At 38.6% G+C, this 22,325-nt stretch overlaps 1 protein-coding gene across 2 annotated transcripts in view; it reads right to left on the bottom strand.

Annotated features, from left to right (window-relative positions):
• The window catches only part of SLAIN1 (SLAIN motif family member 1), a 55,168-nt gene that overhangs the window by 22,217 nt on the left and 10,626 nt on the right, over positions 1 to 22,325 (bottom strand). For both annotated transcript variants that reach the window (XM_006778914.2, XM_006778915.2), the window contains exon 2: positions 17,367 to 17,506. In XM_006778914.2, coding sequence (XP_006778977.1) covers positions 17,367 to 17,409 — 43 coding nt within the window. In that variant the 5' untranslated portion in view covers positions 17,410 to 17,506. The remainder of the gene's footprint in view (positions 1 to 17,366; positions 17,507 to 22,325) is intronic.

Below are 22,325 nucleotides of genomic sequence, written 5' to 3'. Positions count from 1 at the left end.
TGGTTGGTGATCAGAGGGTGATGAGGGTCAACTCCTCTGGTCGAGGCATCAGGCCTGGGTGGGGGGCAGAGCCGGGTATTGGGGGAATATGATGGTCCCCTTGCCCAGTCCTGAAGCCTGGGTCAGAGGCGTCAGGCTTGGGCAGGGGGTGGAGCAAGCGATCAGAGGGAGATGGGGTTCCCCTGCCCAGGCATGATTCCTGGGCCAGAGGCCAGTGATCGGGGGGAGATGGGGGTCTCCTGTCCAAGCCTGACACCTCTGGCGGAGTCGTCAGGCCTGGGCAAGGGGCCGATCCTGAGATTGGAGGGTGATGGGGGTCAACGCCTGAGGGCTCCCAGTATGTGAGAGGGGGCAGGCTGGGCTGAGGGACACTCCCCCCCCCCACACACACACCCAGTGCACGAATTTCGTGCACCGGGCCCCTAGTTCTAGTAATAAAAGACCAAGAAGAGACACTAGACTGAGAATGCAGATAACAAGAGCTCCACTCTGAAAGTTGGAGCTTGACAAGGTAGCATCTTAGTGTTGAAGTGTTCTCATTTGAAAAAAGGTGTTTCTCAAAGGGTAATAAGCAAGCCTGTGGTAAATATTCAGACAAGTTCACAGCATGCATTCTCAAATTATAAAGCAGTTATTAAAAACTACTTAAAAGTTACAGCAAGTTGTAGCAAAAATCCTATATAATAAAACCCTAATATGAAAATCAATCGGTCGCTATGATACACACTGACCATCAGGGGACAGACGCTCAACGTAGGAGCTGCCCCTGGTGGTCAGTGCACTCCCACAGGGGGAGCACTGCTCAGCCAGAAGCTGGGCTCACAGCAGGCAAGCACAGCAGCAGTGGCAGCAGGAGCTCTCCCACCTCCATGACAGCGCTAAGGACCCCTCGGGGGTTCTGGACTGCAAGAGGTTGTGCATTGGGCTTCTAGTTTTCTATAAATACTGAGGGAAAATGTTCTAGAAGCTAGGTGGGAAAAAGTGTGCATTTTCCATTAGAAGAAGCTTTCACTTCTTCTAATTCTTAGGTAGCTTAACCTGTCCTCTCAAAATAAAATGGGCATGCTTTTTCTATTATATCTTTTATCCAATTATAGTTGATCTGCAATATTAGTTTCAGGTGTACATCATCGTGGTTAGACTTTTATATAATTTACAAAGTGAGTCCCCATAAGTGAAATCATCTGGTTCTTACCTCTCTCTGACTTATTTCACTTAGCATGATGACCTCTAGGTCCATCCATGTGGTCACAAATGTTACGATTTCATTCTTTTTCATGGCTGGGTAATACTCCATTGTACATCTGTACCACATGTCTATTGATGGCACTTAGGTTGCTTCCACATCTTGCCTATTGTAAATAATGTTGCAATGAACATGGGGTACGTATATCTTATCTAGACTTAGTCTTTCCTCAGATGTTACCAACTCAGTGGCAAACTAAGGAACCTTGATTTTTAACAATTAATCAAATTAGGTCAACTGTTCTCACTTATTTATCCAAAGATTATCTCAGAGGAAACAAATGTCCCAAATGCCACATTTTTCAGAAATATGGTTTCTTCAGAACCACAGACCTAGTTCAAACCTTTGCCTCTTTACCAGAGTCCTAGAAAGTAAGGGAAAAGGAAGCAAGGAAAAAGTAACAAACCTTCAATTCTTCTGCTTTTATTTTCTCTTTATACAACAGGTAGGCAGCCCTCAATTCTAATTCAAACAATTAGAGGAATTTAACTACATGGCCCAGCGTGCTCTGAGATCAGTGAAGGATGGGAGACATCAACTCTTTTAATACTTTTTCTTCTCCCTTATACAGGCAGTACGTTTCATGAAGACACAGCATTTTAACCTAAACCACAAACCAGCAGGGCAGGAAGACTTTAATTTTCACAACTAGTCTTTCTAGTATAAACTTCCTAGGTGGTCATATTACATCTTTACATACCTAGATCCCACAGAAATGCCTGGCCCATAGATGCACTCAGATATTTGGGCTAAGCTTCAACAAAGGCAAAGATAGTATTTTACTGGTTCACTTCTATAAACTCTGCAGACTGAGGTATAAGTTCTCTGGAGAGGCTACACATGTACTTTATGCAAGCATGACTGACTTGGCTGCAAACTGAGCAAGCCCCCTGTCATAGTAACATATGGCTTGCAGCTTATCTGATCCACTATTTTTATGGGGTAAACTTGAGTAGCATTAATTTCCCCTTGACCTGATAAATAAGCATATGGGATCTAGGAAGTCCAATTATTTAGAAACAGGTGTTCATAGTGTTCTCTCCCAGGCATACACAAAGTAGAGAGGATTTAACTATTATGCACTTGCCAGTCTATTCATATAAGTAGAATTAAACGATGCTCCTAATTGGTATACTTAGGGACTATTTAATTAGGGTGAGTTAGTCATAACCCCCAAGTCTCTCAATCTTCAAATTATAGCTAGAAAAATCTACTGGATTAATTTGAATATCTTCCCACACTTTTAGCTCATTCAACCTAATGATGACCAATGTAATGGTTTAAAATTAGTAACCATGATATATATTCATGTATAACCCAAAACACTGTAGATACTCAATATTTCAACTTCATTAAAAATGTAATAATTTACAAAAATATGACTTCATACAACCTTTAAGAAATATCTAGTAAAAGAGTTAATATATCCATTTAAATAATACCAAGAACTAATCAAGAAAGTCACTTTCAACATTAGGATGAAGTTTTAAAATATATTAATTTTGAGAGTAACTAAGGAATTATATACCTACAATGATTGGCAGAAAAATGTTTAGTAAATATTTGGTCAATGAGAGTTACAAAATTTCACCACAAAGAGCATTGCTTAACAGCACTTAATCCCTAGGAATCAGAGTTTTAGAATAGTTCTTAATCTGAATTTAATAAGTCAAGTGTTTCCTAGGTCTTAAGAGTTAAAGCAATCTCATTGGTTAAAGTGTATAGTCATCATAATTAAAGCATCACATCTCTTCTGCTCAAATCTTAACCAAAACCTCATGTCAGATATTCGTCTCTCACTGCCACTACTGGATCCTTCTGTGGGTCTTCTCCAACCAGGGCATAGTCTAAGAGCAAAGCTGAAAAGTGAGGGTTGGCAAGAGGAAATTCTATGACTGTCAACTATTTCCACTGAATTGCTGGTCAAAATGAAGAGGAGCTTTAAGCACACGTGGACCAAATACAGTGGCATCCAGGACCAGAGTGATCGCTACGGCTTCACAGATCATCACCAGACTTCCCACCTGCAGTTAATAAGGGGGATTTTTTAGAAATTTAACTTTAGTAGTAATCACACTTCAAAGGCATGTTTAAAAATTCCCTTTTATAGGAGCCATTTTCTCCTTAGGCCTGACTGCTCAGGCTTAAATCAAATTTAAGGACAGTGAAAATAGCCACAGAATGTGACAAGAGGGTCTGTGTGAAAGTAGTGACTTAACCTGAGAAGAACAAGGTGAAAGAGGGACCTAATAATCTGTCGAGGTTGTGATGCTGTCATGCAGATTCTAGACAGCTGCTTTCAACTGGACTACAGCCACAATGCAGGCTGCGACAGCCAGCTAGAACAGCATCCAAGTTCCACCATGTAATACGAAGTAAGTTAAGATGCTACAGAATCTAATGCTATGAAGGAACAGGCTAGATTATCTCCTGTCTCAAAGTAGTGGGTTCCCCCCTACCCCGCCCTGCAAACTAAGGCTAAACTAGATAACCAGTAAGTCTCCTGACCTTGACTGTACAGTATAGTAAGCCCAGTAGGCTACTGAGATGCACTAGAAGTTCCTGAATAGAAGCGCGATGGAAATGAAATTTGGACAGTCCTTTCTAGTCTGCACCTCCTGGGCTATCTACTCTCCTTTCAGTGAGGGGCACAACACATGTGGCTTATACCCAGTGATAGAAAAGGCCTCTGACCCACTAATCTCGGGAGGTGGTGGAATGTAAACATAAAAATTTAAAAGTTTTGACAAACAAGACACATTTGGGAAGGGGGTCCCTAAAACTAACCACTCTCATCATTTTATTACAATACCTGCACAGAAAAGACCATTAAAATATACATAAAAGTCTAAAACAGCCAGACCCACTTTCTAAAAGTTTTGTCTTAGAATTGGGAGGCAATTATATAGTTAGTGTTTATAAGTGTAATTTTAAGTAGACAAACCAACACCACCTTGTTTGTAGCCGACTCCCAACAGTGAAAAGGTTAGACATTGAGGACACACACACTCTCTTACCTGCCACTTCCATCTCCAGATCTGACAGTTCTAGTTTTACATTGTCGAGGTTTACTGCATTATCATTCCATTCTATAGATGTGATTAGGACCGCTGTAAAGTGATCAGTAGATGGTAAACCACATAAATGTGGCTTTTCAGTGTTTTGATATAATAAGTGTCATTCACTGAGGAGCTAAATATTGTAAAAGAACCAAGGAAAAGAAATGCAACTGCTTGGCACTACCAGCCATGGGCAAACTACGGCCCGCGGGCCGGATCCGGCCTGTTTGAAATGAATAAAACTAAAAAAAAAAAAAAAGACCGTACCCTTTTATGTAATGATGTTTACTTTGAATTTATATTAGTTCACACAAACACTTCATCCATGCTTTTGTTCCGGCCCTCCGGTCCAGTTTAAGAACCCATTGTGGCCCTCGAGTCAAAAAGTTTGCCCACCCCTGCACTAGACCCTAGCCCAGTAATGGCAAACCTTTTGAGCTTGGCATGTCAGCATTTTGAAAAACCCTAACTTAACTCTGGTGCCATGTCACATGTAGAAATTTTTTGATATTTGCAACCATAGTAAAACAAAGACTTATATTTTTGATATTTATTTTATATACTTAAATGCCATTTAACAAAGAAAAATCAACCAAAAAAATGAGTTCGCATGTCACCTCTGACACGCGTGTCATAGGTTCGCCATCACTGCCCTAACCACTAGGTGAAGTGCGTGACAAGCCTACAGCTTCAACTCCTTCCTTATTCCCTCTTTATTGGCTTCTCCTGGGTCATCTTAGTGGCCACTGTTCTCTAGATCTCAGGGATTTTTTCCTTGGACTTTTCCACCATCACAATAGGGTGCACAAAGTAAAATTTTCTAAATCTTTGCAGAATCAAAATCCCCTTCCATTTGCCCCACAATTTAGGATTTACCTGGGTGCAAAATTATAGTTTGAAAATAACTTCCCTTCAAACTAAAGGAAATATTCATTTTTCGTCTAGCATTCAATATTGCTAATGGAATGTCTGAGGCCTGTTACCACTGTAGATAACCTATTCCTTTCTTTGAACATTTCCAGGATTTTCTCTTTAACTTTAGAAAATCTGAAGTTCAACCAGGATATCTAGGTAGAGACATTTTTTCATCTACCCTAGTTCATACTGAGGACTTGCCTGTCTTCAGCGCAAGGAATTTTTCCTTTGTTATTTATTGGTGCTTTCTTCCTCTCAACTCCCTGTTTCTGCTTCTAAAACTATTTAAAACTTAGAGTTCTGTAACTGTCCTCCATGTCCCCTAACTTTTTTTTTTTTTTTTGTCTTTCTTTTTGGGAGATCCCTTTGACTAATTCAGGTGAACAGCTTGGTTTTTAGCCCTGTTCATTCTTTTTTTAGTATTTCCAAGAAATTAAAAATGACTTAAAAGTGATTTGACTGCTTATTTTCCCAGAAATCTGTTCTTGTTTTAAAAGTGCAGTACTTTCTTAAATCTGAGCACACAAATTCCTCTCTGGTCCTAAGGTGCTCATTTCCTACCAAGTCAGTTGTTCTGCTTATTTTTTCTTGCTGTTAAGTTTTCCCAAAATGCAAGTAAGACTTAGTTACTGGTTTATATTTATGAATAAAGACTAAACTCATCCTAGAGGTAACTAGTATGAGTTTCTTCTGCACCAATACAGGTATTACCTCAATGGGCCTCTAACTTAATAGAGAAAACTGAAAACAGGCACATTGTAAGGATGGGTTATTCCATAGCAAACTTTCCATATGGTGCTGGACATGCAACAGCAGAAATGGCTGAGGATCCTCACAATGCAAAGTAAGGAGGTCTTTATCCTAGCGGTGGGCTGCTTTGGAAGTCCATCTGCTACTCCTCCCAGCCCCTGCTCAATGCAATGTGCACATCTGACGTCAGCTCGAGCTCTGCGTCTCAATGAGCAGTAGGAATCCCACACTGAGATCGCTCTACCTTTTTTAAAAACAGGTATCTTGTTTCATCCTGAAGACTAGACATCCCCACCACTTGCAATCACCATCTGCAGCAAATGCAACTCCTACTGCCAGAAAATCCTGTTACCGAACCAACATTCCTTATCTAAAAATGCTATAAAAACAGAAATCACACACAATTATATAGCATGTACTATACACACACACCCTTATGAAATGCACACACAACTATAAATCCAAATTTCAAAATACATATCACAAGTTACACACTTACACACACACACACACACACACACCCCGTTCCTTGAATTACAATCTTGCAGCTGTAACAGTGGAAAAAAATTAAACTCACAAATAGAAACTGACAATAGCTCCAAAACTCAAACACATGAAACTTGTTACTATATAAAAGTTTAAAGCTCTATGTATTATAGGTAAATGAGAATATCAAAGCCTCATGTTTTCAAAGTAAATTAAGTATCATGAAGAGTTTGGCCACATTTTTAACTACCACTTCTCACATGAAGTCATGTGAGAAATTCAGAATACTAATGAGAAAACCATAAGAAAACATTTTCAAGTTTATCTAAAGAATCCCCCTTAAAAAGTGCTAAAGTCTAACTTTACTCACATTCCAAAAAATTCCTAAAATCACTATTTCACTCCCCAGATTTTTCCAGATTTCAAAAAAGGCTCAGCCACATAAGACAATCCTGATGTACCCTGTAGCTTTCCTATCCAGAATCATATCATTCCCTTGCTTACAACTATTCAGAGGTCTCCCCACCATCTTAAGGTCCAATCCAGAATCCTTCACTGCCTGAAAATCCTGTACACTCACCTCTATAGTTTCATTTAGAGCCACTCAGTTCATGTTTTCTCCCTCTTCACTTCCCTCCATTAAACTCCCACCACATTGGTCTGCCAGTTCCTCTCACATCATGGGTCTCATCTCGCCTCAGGGCCTGTGCACATGCTGTTCCTGTGCTCTGGACTGTTCTGCTCCCTGCCCCTCCCATAGAGGCACTTGCTTATCTCTTGATGACTCCTCAACGTACCATATCCTTGGGAAATTATTTCCTGGCCATAGCACTCTGACTCGGGTCCATTAGCGTCATCATGCTTGTTTTAAAGGAAAGGAAGAAAAAGAGCAAGAGCTGCTATATTTATAATGTTTCTTGTACTAAACTGCATGCTCCAAACACCAGCCATTGAGTTTGTCTTGCCACTGTATCCTTAGTATCTAGCATTGTGCCTCACCAGCAAGTACTCAATACATTTATTTTATGATCTAGCATTTAAATCATCTCTCTGATAAAGGCCTGGTGTTTCAAAAAAGGAGAGTCTAAAAATTATTGCATAAACTAATTATATTTTGTAGAGGTCACAAATAACAGACATGAACAGTAACCAAAATAAATTTTCGCTGCCATGGAGGAAGTTTAATCAATTATCAGAGTAGTATGAAAACAGTAAACAAAGTATTTGGGAGAATCTCTTGTTTTATTTTTTCCTTATTGAGGTAGGTAACAAAATAGCATGTCAGTTATACAGTCGTTATAACAAACATTTATCCTCACTGTCATAAGTTATTGCTTTGTTTTTTAAAGATTTGAGAGAAAAGAAGGGAGAAGGAGAGAGAAAAAACCGATGTCAGAGCCAAATATCGATTACCTGCCTCCTACACACTCCTACTCTGGATTAAGCCTGCAAACCAGGCATATGCCCTGGCCAAGAATCGAATCAGCAACTTTTGGGTGACAGGACAATGCCCAACCAACTGAGCCACACTGGCCAGAGCAAGTTATTGCTTATTTTAATAAACACCTTCCTAATCATGACAGAAAGTCAAAATAAAAACTACCTAGAAACACATGAGGTAGCCACTGCAAATTTCATGGGAGCACAATCTCAATTATTTGTTACTATTTGTACTAAATAACATTACCAGTAGTGAAGCAAATGCATTGGGGCTATTCTGAACATAAAAACAAAGAAAATAACTGACAGAAGCTCACAGGCATGAAATGTGACTTCTATTTCCCACATATGGGACTAATAGCAAATGTCAAGAGAACCTGTCTCTACACAAAAATTTCAGTATGGTTCCAGATTACTTTTCCAATGAGAAAGGGAATCCTTTACAAAGCTTACCTAAAATGAACTGCACAGACCAACTTTCAATTTTGTGCTCCAAATGTGACAGAGTACCTCAAGACTGGAAACATGAACTGATGGAGATAACATCTTGGGCCACGCAAGGAGAGACTGGACAGGTTCCAGGAGACAGACACTTAACAAGCTTCTTAATGTCTCAGTTCAATCTGTGTGGCTTTTACAAATGAAAAGGTCACCTTCAGAGCACAGGATTAGCCAACCACTTCCCACTTCATTGGCTAAATTTAGAGAGAAATACTCCATCATAACACCTGAGACACGAGTGGAGCAGGTATCATGAAGATTTAAGAAAAACTCAATAAAGAAGTAATAACCATTCACACTTGCTTAGTATAATCCCAGAGGAGATGAGAGACAGTCATAGGGAAACATGACCCAAGATAGTAATTGTGCAGGGCCACACTGTTTGTGAAAACTATACCCACACTCCTCAAATGTGACCTGCCCTGATTCAATAGTTATGGACATTCAAGTATCTTAAGGCAAGATAAGCTTTTATTAACTGGCCCAAATTAACTGAACCACATATTGGGTGTTTCAAATTACTCAGATAAGCTTTTTGATCATTACTTGGTTATTTAACATCCCAGCCTCATGACCTGGACTTAGCTCAGACTCTAGTCTCATTCCAATGTAGGGTATCATGTGAGCTAACGCTGTCCATGAAAGTTCTGTGAGTGTTCGTTATTTATATTCTAAAGGGGTAGGGGAAGTGGGGAAGAATATAGAAAAGCATGTCAGAAATGGAATACACATCAATCTAAGAAGAAGCAGAAGAAAAGAAATAGACTAACAATGTGTCTTGAATGTTTTACTATTCCTGAATAAACTACATTCATTAAAACTTTTCAATTTGAGATTTCTAACTCTAACTAATATTGTTATTTATAATTAGAGAAAACAGACATCCCCAAAGGAAAAAATACTATTAGTTTTCTATAAAGTATAAATAGCTAAATAAAGAGGGTTTCCTGTATTTTTGGGTTCATTTTCTGAATAAATAACTGCATATACATATAAAGCAGTTCATATTTTTCAAAGTAATTCCACATTCGACATTTCCTGAAATCTTCCTAATAGCTCTGTGAAACCTATTCAATGTCCCCACTTACTTAGCAAAACACTAGAAACAAGTGGCATGCTTGTCGTCACACAGTTCAATTAGGGATGAGGCATTACCGGCACTAAGTCTAACTACTAGGTCAAAACTCTCCACCATAATTAGCATTCAACACCCACAATGTGATAGGAACTATTCCAGGCACTGAGAGGGGGGGAGTGATGAACAAAACAGACTCAAATCTCCACCCTCACACTAGCATTTTAATGAGCACCACTATGTGATTTTTCTTCTTGGCGTGGCTACTCAGATAACATTTATAACACCAAATGTTCAATTACTTTCTTTGTTCACCTAAGGAACTTAAATATAGTCGAATTAATAAATCACAAAAGCCAAACATTCGGAACTTAAAACTTGTTTGAAAGGTTACTAAGCATTGGCAATTCAGAATAAAATTGAGAAGTAGGCCCCTATCCTCAGATGCTTCCAAAAAGAAAATAACAAATGTTAGAACCATCTTTCAAAGAGAAGAAAGCAACCAAAATTTTGAGTTTTGTCTAATATTGCACATTCAAATGAGGGTTCGGTGTTGTTGTTGTGGTTGTTTTGGGGGGAGCGGGGGGAGAGAAATATCATTCTAAGCTTTCTTAGTTAATTTTATACCAATGGAATGCAGATTTAGAAATACCAAAAGACTTAACTTTATAAATTATAAAATTTTCACATTAAAAAAACCAGTTTGGAAAAGGGAAAGTAAGTTTTAGTTGCACAATAAAAGTTTCAGTTGATTTAATTAATGTTCAATTAATTTGCCCTATGAGAATTTAAGGGTAATTAATACATATCAGTCATCTGTAAGAATATATATATACCTTCCACCAAAAATAATTATCCCATTGTGACTTATACACACTCACACATACAAATACACACACACACACACACAGTTAACCAATTTGCAAAATTGGAACTGTGAAGACAAACTTCACTTAGCAATATCTTAAAACAATTATAATACCCTTGTTATCGCCCTATAAAATTAAGTATTACAAAACATGACTTACTTTCCCTCATTTTGTTCAGAAAAACAAACTTTCAAAAGATCAGGATTTTAATAAGATTTTTCTCACAACTTCAAGACAAAACTTGAATACTACCATACACTCTCCTGTAACACAGATCCAGTCACAATGATGTCGGATAGAGCAAGCCTAGCTAAGATCTCCCAAATAAAAAATGTAGGTAGCAAAAGGAGAGCTAGAGGTCCTTCAAGAAGTTACCATTAGCAATGACAGAATTAGAGATAATTTTGGGAGAAATGCTGCCAAATGTACCTGCATAAACTGAGCTTGACAAACCCTTACTACAATGTGTTCCTGGAGATACTTCCTTCTTAAGTAAGAAAGACAGATAATTTGTAATCAAGAAAACGCGGAGGCTAAGTTCTAGAGTATAGGAGGGAATAAGAAAAGAATGGGATGGGATGCAAGACCAAGGAACCAAAGGGTATTTAAGGTCCACCCACTAGATACACTATGGCTCCTCCTAGCTATGGCCCCTCTACACATGTTCTACAGGGAATTAACCTTTAATTTATGAGTAATTTTCTCCCCCTAAAATCAGGGGCAAATATCTAAAATATATGCTAAGAAGCAGCATCTTATCTGAAGCCCCAGACTAATATTAAAAAAGATTTACCCATCCCTTGGTAAAACAGTGAGTGTGTATAAAGAGAGACAGAGCCCAGTTGGTTGAGCATCGTCCTGGGCACCAGGAGGTTGCCCATTCAATTTACAGTCAGGGCACATACCTGGGTTGCAGGTTCGATCCCCAGTTGGGGCATATACAGAAGGCAACAACCAAGGATTCTCTCTCATCATTGATGTTTCTCTTGTTCCCTTTCCTTCCTCTCTGAAATCAATAAAAAAAAAAGTTTTTAAAAAATAAATCCCATTTTTCCTCCATGATGTCACATTCAATTATGAAGCTCTTTAATGACCTGGGAGAAGGTTAGTAAGTTATATTTATATGGGATTTTTTTCCAGTTAAAAGCACTTTAGTTTTTATATTTGGTAGCTAATTGAATGTTTGTAGTCTTGTAATTTGGACAGTATGGTGCAGAGGCAGTGAAGGGTAGGGACCTGGGTTGCAGGCTCGATCCCTGCAGTTGGGGCATGTGCAGGAGGCAACCAATCAATGTTCCTCTCTCACATCCATGTTTCTCTCCCTGCCTCTCTCTCCCTCTCTAAGCATGTCCTCAGGTGAGGATTTAAAGGGGGGAGAGAGAGAGAGAAAGAGAGAGAGAGAGAGAGAGAACGCACCAGAGACTGAAAGGAGGAGTTTACCCTTTCTTCAAATCTGATCCCTAATTGCTCCTTGTCATGGCAGTGGATGGTTTTACCAAATAGTCTTTAAATTCATGGGAATATATACAACTACTGATCATTTTGCAACAAAATGCAGTAAAATAAGTAAAAACTAATTAAAATTAAACATGCCGGTGAGTAGGAAAACAATGCCACAAGCTGATACTTCAAGTGACGTCAGACTTTCTTTTGGAAGAAAGAGATGGCTAGTACGGAAAGTGGTGCAAAGACTCCACCCCATATTAAAATATTCAAAACCCAAACTGAAATCATAACAGTAGTCACTGTGACATTGGGTTCAGAAAGAAATAAAAATTCATTTATTTTAGCAACAGCCTATAGGATAGGCCAGGTTCCCTTCTACCTGGTGTGACCCTGTCCTTAAGCAATTTATACTCAAATGAAGAGTCCTGGTCTCAAAGAAAATGCTCAATAATATTTGTTTCCTGAAAATGCTGACTGTTCAAGAGAGAAATTAAACCTAAATAAAAAAGAAAATGCTTCATTAAAGTTACTTGAAACTTCTAAAATATAGAATGTTCACATTATTTCAATTAAATATTTATACTAATTATTAATAACATTTAAGTAAACTGTAATTTGTGATATGTTAATTAGCTATCATTGACAAAGGACCCCCTAAATTGAAAGCCAGTAAGAATTCTTCAATATGAAGGACAAAATATGAGTTTTTATTTATTCTCTTACAAACCCACACTAGAATGGCAACTAAACTAAACTATAAGTCTTCTAAACCCAGATGAAAGACAATAGGGAAGGAGGCCCCATCAGACTAAGTCATTTCATTCAGAAATGAGACAACAGATGAACATCAGGTAACAGACTTCTGTTTCAGCACTCACTGCTCTGAGGGCTGACAGTGGGGGATAAGCCAACAAGGACCTGGGAGGGTTCTGGAATTGAAGGTGTCAGGTACCACAAAGGGTAGGGATTCTAGGATGAAACCAAAACAGGACAACTGTTTCAAAGTGTATAGCAAAGTACTGAAACCCTTGGGCTCCCTCCCCTGCTTTCCTCAAACATGGCCTTTATTATGTAAACTGAAACAGAAAGCTGCTAGATTTAAGTTACGTTACACAAATAACAGTACCTTACACAAAAACAGGAGGAGTAAGTAAAGTCAGTACACACCAGAAGGTAAAAAATTCAGTGAGCACAGGGACTGAACATCAGTTTTGATCACTGCTGTATCCCCATTACCTACAATGGTCTCTGACACACAGAAGATACTTAATAAATATGCAGCTAAGAGTGTAGAAAGGTTTTTTTAAAAAATCTCCAAGAAAGTAGGAAAAATAAATCGATAAGAGAGAGGGAGAGGGAGAGGGCGAGAGAGAGAGAGAGAGAGAGAGGGAATGGGAACAGGAATCCAGGAGATTTGAGATTTGATAAAAGGAGTATCTGGAAATAAAGAACAGAGAAAACTGGAGGGGAGGGGAGAATTATAAAGAAGTAATGCTTAAAATTTTGCCCAACTTGAGTTTCCAGGTTGAATTACACACACTGACTGTCTAGCACAAAAATGAAATTTCAAAATACCAGAAAGAAAATATTCTAAAATACCTAGTGTATTTTAAATAGAAAGGTCACAAGAATCAGAAACAAGAAAGGAACAGGACTTCAAAAGCAATCCTGAAGCTAAAATATAATGGACTAAGCCTTCTAAACTCTGTTGGAAAGGTTTCTATACTGAGAAACCATAGAATTCCATACCGAGTCCAAAAACCAATCAAGTGTAAGAGTGAGGGTACAACCAAGGCACTTCCAGACATATGAGGTTCTCCCATGGATCCTCTATTCTCTCCTACTCCCCCAAAAAGCAACAGGAGAATATATTTTATTAAAATGGAATATAAGGAAAAGGAATTCTCTCCAGCAAGGAGACAGGTGATACAGCACTGAAGAGAGAAGAAGGAAGGCCCACCATGACAGCTGTGCACAGGGCCACAGAGAGCCAGTTCAGTCTGGAGTAAGAGAACACAGGACACTACCAGGAGGAATAGTTTTTTTTAAAAAAAATTGTCTTTGCCCTAGTTGGTTTGGCTCAATGGATAGAGCGTTTGCCTGTGGACTGAAGAGTCCCAGGTTAGGATCTGGTCAAAAGCACATGCTTGGGTTGCGGGCTTGATCCCTAGTAGGTGACATGCAAGAGGCAGCCAATCAATGATTCTCTCTCATTACTGATGTTTCTATCTCTCCCTTTCTCTCTAAAATCACTAAATATATTTAATAAATAAATAAACAAACTTGGCTTTATATGTCCAACTGTACAAAGGATGGCTCATTTGGAGAGTCTGGGGACAAATTAATGACAAAGACCAAAAAAATCAAGTAAGTGTCTTTTTACAATTAACTCTAGGAAAAACAAAGTTAGATGAGAAAAGAAACATAATGATAAAATATTGTGTGGCTTAGATGTGACTATTTCTATCATAATCAATTGATGCATCCTAAAATTAGTAAAAAGCTACATGGGAGGCTATGTTAAAAAAAAAAAAGTACCATATTGGGGGGAGGGGGGATTGTTAAAAAAATTAAACCTTCACCACCCAAAGCAGAAAGCCAATGGATAATGTTTAAAATTACAACTCAAGCAATAGCCATATAGGCATGGAATTTATAAAGAGAGGCAAACAACAAAATAAAAACAAATAGCTTTTATTGTTAATTCTAACTGGAAGATTTTTTTCCCCAGTGCATTTCAGAGAGAGAGTGGAAGGTGGGGAAGTGGGGGAGGAGGGGAGGAAGAGAGGAAAAGAGGAAGAGAGGAAGAGAGGAAGAGAGGAAGAGAGAGAGAGAGAGAGAGAGAAGAGAGACATCAATTGGTTGCCTCCCACACTCACCCCAACTGATACTTGCAACCCAGGAGAGGTAGGTGCCCTTGACCAGACATTGAACCTTCGACCCTTCAGTGCACAGGCTTATGCTCTAACCAGTGAGCACACTGGCCAGGGCCAAATAGCTTTGGTTAAGTAATTATATCTAGGTAATAAAACAGAATGGGAGGATGGGGTAGGAATTTGCTATTTTTCTTAAATTACCCATAAGACTAATATTTCTAAACTATAGACATAATGCTTTATAAAATATGTTTCAAAAATAGAAATTCAACCAATGATTACCTGTTCTATGGGGTTACTTCTTATCTCATATTGGGATTATGGATCTTTGGAACAAAAGCCTTAAGTCTTAGAGCAAAAGAGGATTTACAAATTTAGCAAAAGACTAATTTTGGTTTTGAAATGCTAGTTCTCTGCTTAACTTCTATTACACAAAATTTAAATAAATAACATCATGAATAAAACTCCAGCTTTCAGTTCATTTCCCCATGACCTCACAATTCTGCTTTAGGCACTTAGTCTAAATTCTCAAAAGTCCCCAGCAATCAGGATTATTTACATCAAATTTACAAAAGCCTCTCCCCTATTGGAAAAAAAAAAAAAAGAGTATTTGTCAATGTACCCTATATGCAAATGGTCTGAAGGGCCCAAATCTAATCTGCCTGTTTAATACCCACCAGCTAAGAATGGTTTCAACACTTTTTAATGCTTTAAAAAAATAAAAATATTATTTTGTGACACATGAAAAAAAAATCACATGAAATTCAAAACCCAATGTCAGAAGGTAAAGATTTATTGGAACACAGCCGTGTTCGTTACTGTCTGCATCTATGGCTGCTTTCTAGTGATGGCAAGGATCGTGGGGCTGCACAGCCTAACCTATTACAATCCGGTCCCTTTCAGAAAAGTCTGTGACCCCGAGCTAAAGAACTCTAGTTCTAAATTTTATTTTACATAAAGTTAAGACACATTCATGTATTTAAAAAATGTACATCTAAAAAGTCCTTGAATCAAGGATAAAGAAATTTAGGGATGAGCTAAACAACCCTGAAAGGGAAACATCCAGAGGGATTAAATGGCGGCTTAGGGTCGTGCAGGTGAAGGGGAGCAGAATCACGATTAGAGTCTTCTGACTCTGACAGCTGCTCTCTGAGATAAGCATCTGCTGCCAAAGTTTTAACCCCAAGACTCCTTTGTTCCTATTCCACTCTTCAACTTTCTATTACTAAAGAACTTATTTCACTGTAAAATGTTAATAAAACATGCTTTTTAAATTTGATCTTCCCCAAATATTTAACACAGACTAAAATTTACTAATGACTGTGCCAAAAAACAAACAAAAAACACAGTTGAGGATACTGGTTAAGGACAGTCTTCGGCACTGGGGACACCCAGGCTCTTATCTCTGCCCCCAGGGTATCACTCTGGCCTCATAATCCCCCAAATTTCTCTAAACTTCACTTTTCTCACCTCTAAAAGTGAGGACAGTACCAACCGCAGTTGAGTGGGGTGGGACTGAATAAAATTAAGGATATGAAAAACTTACTGTTCTATCACAGAATTAAGAGCTCAAGAAATGTTACCTATTATACTTTGTCTTATCACGTCCAAATATTTTTATAATCATTCATTATCCCTGAAGAGTTTCATAGGCACTGTTCTCAAACTGCAGTGCCTATAGGAGCCACACTTGTGAGCTTGTCGATGCCGATTCCCTTGGCCCTACTCCCAGCTACACTGATTGTTTAGTCTGGAAGAGGCAGGAATCTGCATTTTCTTTCGTTTTAATTGATTTCAGAGAGGCAGGGAGAAGAAAAGAGCTAGAAAACACCAATGATGAGAGAAAATCATTGGCTGGCTGCCTTGCACACTCCACACTGGGGATCAAGCTGGCAACCTGAGTATGTGCCCTGACCAGGAATCGAACCATCATCTCCTGGTTCATAGGTGGATGCTCAACCACTAAGCCATGCTGGCCAGGCAGAAATCTGCATTTTCAAACTCAAGTTGACAATTGGAGGCAGGTAGTCCATGGGATAGAAATAGTGTTCCTAGATAATGAATCAGATACTGAGAAGCTAAGAGACAATCAAAAGCCTTTTAAATAATCACAGCTTTAATTAAGTAGTCTACTTAATCAAAGGCGCTGAGTACTACTCATTTCTTTTGCCATTTTTCTTTTTACAACAGTCCTAATTTTTTTTTTAATTTAAACTTGTGTTGGGCCCCATAAGTTAATTAATGCTACATATAATACAAGATTATTTTCCTATTTATGAAGGTTAGTACTTCCAGTTATACAACCAACTAAACAGTTAAGGAACTCAAAATGGTCAGTACTCACATCCAATGAATCTTCAGTTTTCTATCTTGGAATTCAGCCACACAACCTTGTTACTATCCCCAGAGAATTTAAGACTGACCCATTTTAGTTATAGTATATTTGCAAACAGAAAGAAAAAAAAAGTGTATTCCTACTGTACAATACAAACTAATACAAGCTAGAAATCTGGCTAAAAAAATAAGCACAAAACTAAATATGTTCTATATTAAGAACCCCTGATGTGTAATACATGTGAAGTGCATGCAACAGCCACACCTCAGGGCAAGGCGTTTCTATTTAAGCATCTATTCCAAAATCAGCAAAAACAGAGTTGACAGTGGCGAGAGTCTGAGAATGTAAAGGTATCAGTTTGCAATTACCTTGCTCCAGTCTATGGCACACGGAGCGCCTTGCTGCTTCCATCTCCGGAGTCGGATTATCTAGGACGTGTCTACACCACTGCAAAGGGCTCAGGGATTTTTCTGATGATGAGAATGTCTTTGAAGACCCAACGTATAACCTTAAAAAGAGAAATCTACATTATAGGTATTATATAAGTATGTAGAGATTACCTATCTTCTAGAGAAAAATAACATGTATTTATTAACAATCTCTACCAAAACAGAACTCACATTTGATTAGTTTAAATACCAAAACTACTTTTTAACAGACAAACATTCCCAAGTAGAATGGGGATGCAGCTTGGTGGGAAGGACTCCAAAAACTGTGAAAATATATCTCAGAGTCAGAGATTGGAGGCTTTTGTTATTGAAATAACCTTGAACAGATACCAGGATGATCTGACTACCTCACTTTTCCAGAAAGAAACATTTTCATCTCTTTCTTGGCAATAGAATCTTACATGAACTTGAGCTAATGTACGTAAGCATGACATAGCAAACAAAGCAAATTTTATGTGCTTTTTACAAGTGAGTGTCAGTTGTTTATTCATGCTCTCAACCTTCAAATAATCAGATACTTCTCTAGTCAAAGTCTATTCTAAATTTGGTAAGTGCTTCTTTCTTATTAAAGCCAAACAAACAGCTTTTGAATGTATTTTAGGAAGAGTTCCCTTCCAGCATCTATATTCTATACCATCCTATATAATAAAAGGCTAATCTGGAAATCACCCGAACAGCAGAATGACTGGTTGCTATGACACGCACTAACCTCCAGGGAGAAGACACTCAATGCAGAAGCTTCCCCCTGGTGGTCAGTGCGCTCCCACAGGGGGAGCACCGCTCAGCCAGAAGCCCTGAGCCCGGGCTCACGGCAGGCGAGCACAGCACAGTGGCGGGAGCTTCTCCGGCCTCTGCGGCAGCGCTAAAGATGTCTGACTGACGGCTGGTCTGAGGGCTCCCAGACTGCAAGAGGGTGCAGGCTGGGCTGAGGGACCCCACCACCAAGTGCATGAATTTCATGCACCGGCCGCTAGTTACATAATAATGGGTAGGACTCAAAATAACAAGGAGGCACTATAAGTTAAAACAAAGATTTCCTCTCATTGATATATTATGCTAAGGTAAATTTTAGAATTTCAGTGATAGGGCTATATAAAAAGTTTTATCTTGAGGATTAACCAGTAGTTAACTTAAAAAAGAAAGAAAATTATAATCACTAATAATTGACCTTATTTTGTAAAGCTGCTTCTAATTACAAATCTCATTAAAGTAATATTCCTTCAAAGTTACCATAATTCTAATGAGTGCACTTTCTTGAAATAGCACTTCATTATTCACTCTTTTTACTGTTTATAGTCAGGACTCCCACCTACTAGAGTAATTTATCAGTTATCCAAGATGGTTGGGGAATATACTGTTCATTGGTAAATTATTCTTTTAAGTCACGGATGGGCAAACTTTTTTTTGTAAAGGGCCAGCTAGTAAGTATTTAGGCTTTGTGGGCCAGGCTCCGTCACAACCACTTGACTCTACTATTGCAGTCCAAAGACATCATAGATGATATGCAAATGAATAAGTTCCTATAAACTTTACCCATACTCATTAAAAGCTGATTTTCAGATGTCATGAAATAGGATTCTGTTGATTTTTTTTAACTATTTAGTAATATAACAAATATTATTTAGTCAGTCCCCAGGCCGACACTGCCAAGGATGTGGAGAAAAGGGAACTCTAGTGCACTGTTGGTGGGAATGTAGGTTGGCGTAGCCATTGTGGAAAACAGTGTGGAGTTTCCTTAAAAAATAAAAAATAGAACTGCCTTTTTACCCAGCAATCCCACTTCTGATTATATATCCTAAGAATCCTGAAATACCAGTCAGGAAGAATATATGCACCCCTATGTTCATAGCAGCATTATTTACAATGGCAAGATTTGAAAACTGCTTAAGTGCCCATCAGTTGTTTAGTGGTTGAGTGTTAATCAATGAACCAGGAGGTAAAGGTTTGATTCCCGATCAGGACACATGCCTGGGTTTCAGGCTCCTTCCCCAGTCGGGGTGTGTAGGGGACAGCTAACCAATTATTCTCTCTCTTCATTGATTTTCTATCCCTTTCCCTCTCCATCCTCTCTCTGAAATCAATAAAAACATTTTTAAAAAATATTTTAAAAATCGGTGGTACATTTACACAATGGACCAACTACGCTGCTATAAAAAAGAAGGAACTCTTACCCTTTAAGACAACCTGGATGGACCTGGAGATTATTATGCTAAGCGAAATAAGCTAGCCAGAGAAAGACAAATACCATATGATCTCACTAATATATGGAATCTAACAAATAAACTGATGAACAATATAGAATCAGAGGCATGGATACATGGAACAGACTGGCAAATGTCAGAGGGGAGGAAGGTGAGGGAGACTTGATCAAGAAAGGTGAAGGAATTAGCTGGAGAACACATATGCATAGCCCATGGACACAGACAACAGTGCGGTGAGGTTCAAAGGAGGGGAAGGGGGCAGGGGCTGGATAGAGGTGGGCAAAGGAGGGGAGAGGGATGGGAGACATCGGCAATAGTGTCAACAATAAAAAGTTTAAATAAAAAAAGGAATAAAGTGAGTTTCTTGTAGGCAGTATAAAAAAAATAATAATGTAAAAATTTAGCTGACCAGCCATATAAACCAGGCAGCAGGCCCAATGTACCAGTAGGATACAATCTGCTAACTCCTATTGCAAATGAGATTCTAAAATATCTGTCTGAATCGATTTAATAGTAATCCCAATATATCATCATTCCCTGAGAATGTGGACAATCTTGCCTTCATCAAGAGTATATTGATTAGTTAAAAATTTATATTCCTGGGCCCCACCTCCGTCTACTGAGACAAGATTATCACCTACCTATGTAAATCCATCCCATTCACCCTCCCCTGCTAAAGGACTCCTGAACTGTCCAGAACCAGATAGCTCTCCAGACCCCCAGAAAAGGTTAGTCTAGGCCAGTTGTTCTCAATCTTTGGTGCACTGAAATCTCTAAGAGGGCTTGTTGAAACAAAACTTGCTAACACCTGATTACAGGCAAGTCTACCCAATTCAGTAGGTTTGGGGATGGGGTCTAAGTACTCGGAATGTCTAACCAGTTCCCAGGGGATACTGATACAGCTGTCTGGAGACACACTGAGGATAGATGCACTGCACTAAGCCAATCATAGTAATCCCATTGTTCCTGTTTGCCCAGTGACTGGTTTAGGCACAAGCCCTAGACACAATCCTAACCAATAAAAACTAAGGGGAAATATTCTGATGGGTATGTGGACAATATTCTCCTCATTTTCAAAGGGGTCACAAACGACCCAATTACATGCTGCCTACAACATTTACACTTTATTTATTGATTGATTTTATTGATTTTTTACAGAGAGGAAGGGAGAGGGATAGAGAATGAGAGAGAAACATCGATCAGCTGCCTCCTGCACATCTCCTACTGGGGATGTGCCCGCAACCAAGGTACATGCCCTTGACCGGAATCGAACCTGGGACCCTTGAGACCACAGGCTAACGCTTTATCCACTGAGCCAAACCGGATAGGGCAACATTTACACTTTAAATATAAACATGCAGGCTAAAAGGATAGAAAATTACAAAAACCTACCCACAAAAAAAGTCCAGACCCATTAGTTTTCACCACTGAATTCTATCTAATACATAAAAAAGAATACCAATTCTTGACAAACTCGACAAAAAAAAAGAGAAACACATCCTAACACATCTTATGACATCAGTGTTACTGATACTGAAACCAGACTCAGACCTTATAATGAAGGAAATTAAAGATCACTATCCCTCATGAACATAGAAGCAAAAATTCTAAAGAGTTTAGCAAATGGAGTTCAGCCATATATAAAAGGCATACTTCATTGTTACCAAGTAGGGTTTATCCCAGGAATGAAAGGTTGGCTTCCCAGTAAAACATAAATGTAACTTATCATATGCACTAAAATAGAAAAACCATATAATAATCCCAAAGACTAAAGCATAATGCATCCATTCCCGACAAAAGCTCTCGGCAAGTTAGGAATAGAAGGGAACATCCTTGATCACATTAAACACATATACAAAAACAGCATCTGTAATGGTGAAGCACCATGAATGCTTTTCCCCTAATATTAGAACAAGATGAGGGCTGGAGGATCTAGCCAGTGCAATCAGACAATAAATAAAAACAGTTACACTGGAAAGAAAGAAGTAAAACTGTCTACTCACAGGTGGCATGATTATCTATATTTAAAAAATCTGAGGAATCTATACAAAAGGTACTAGAACTAATAAGGGAGTTTTCTAGCAAGACTGTAGGATACCTCCAGATCAATGTATAAAAGTTAATTGTATTTCTATATAGTAGCAACAATGAGTATTTTTGAAATTTCACTTTTCACTACACTACCATAAAACACACACACACACACACACACACACAATACCTAAGGATAAATCTGACAAAGGATGCCAAGACCTATACACTAAAAGCTACAAAATACTCTGAGATAAATTAAAGATATAAATAAATGGAGAGACAATAGTTATGGGTCATGGCCTGGCGTGTGGCTCAGTTGGTTAAGCATCGGCCCATGCACCAAAAGGTTGCTAGTTCGATTCCCGGTCAGGGCACATGCCTGCGTTTTGGGCTCAAACCCCAGTGGGGGTTGTACAAGAGGCAGCCGATGAATGTTTCACTTTCACATCTATTTCTCTCTGTCTCTCTGTCTCCCTCCCTCCCTCTCCCACTAAAAATCAATAAAACATTTATGGGTTAGAAGATTAAATATTAAGATGTCAATTATTCTTAAGTTGAGCTATCTATTTAACACAAAATACCAATCAAAATCTCAGAAGGCTTTTTGCAAGAATGTAACAGCTGATTCTATAATTCATATGGA

Source organism: Myotis davidii, unplaced genomic scaffold (assembly GCF_000327345.1).
Source record: "Myotis davidii unplaced genomic scaffold, ASM32734v1 scaffold268, whole genome shotgun sequence".
Taxonomy (NCBI): domain Eukaryota; kingdom Metazoa; phylum Chordata; class Mammalia; order Chiroptera; family Vespertilionidae; genus Myotis; species Myotis davidii.
The sequence above is the reverse complement of the archived record's forward strand: the minus strand, read 5'-3'. Positions and strand labels throughout refer to the sequence as shown.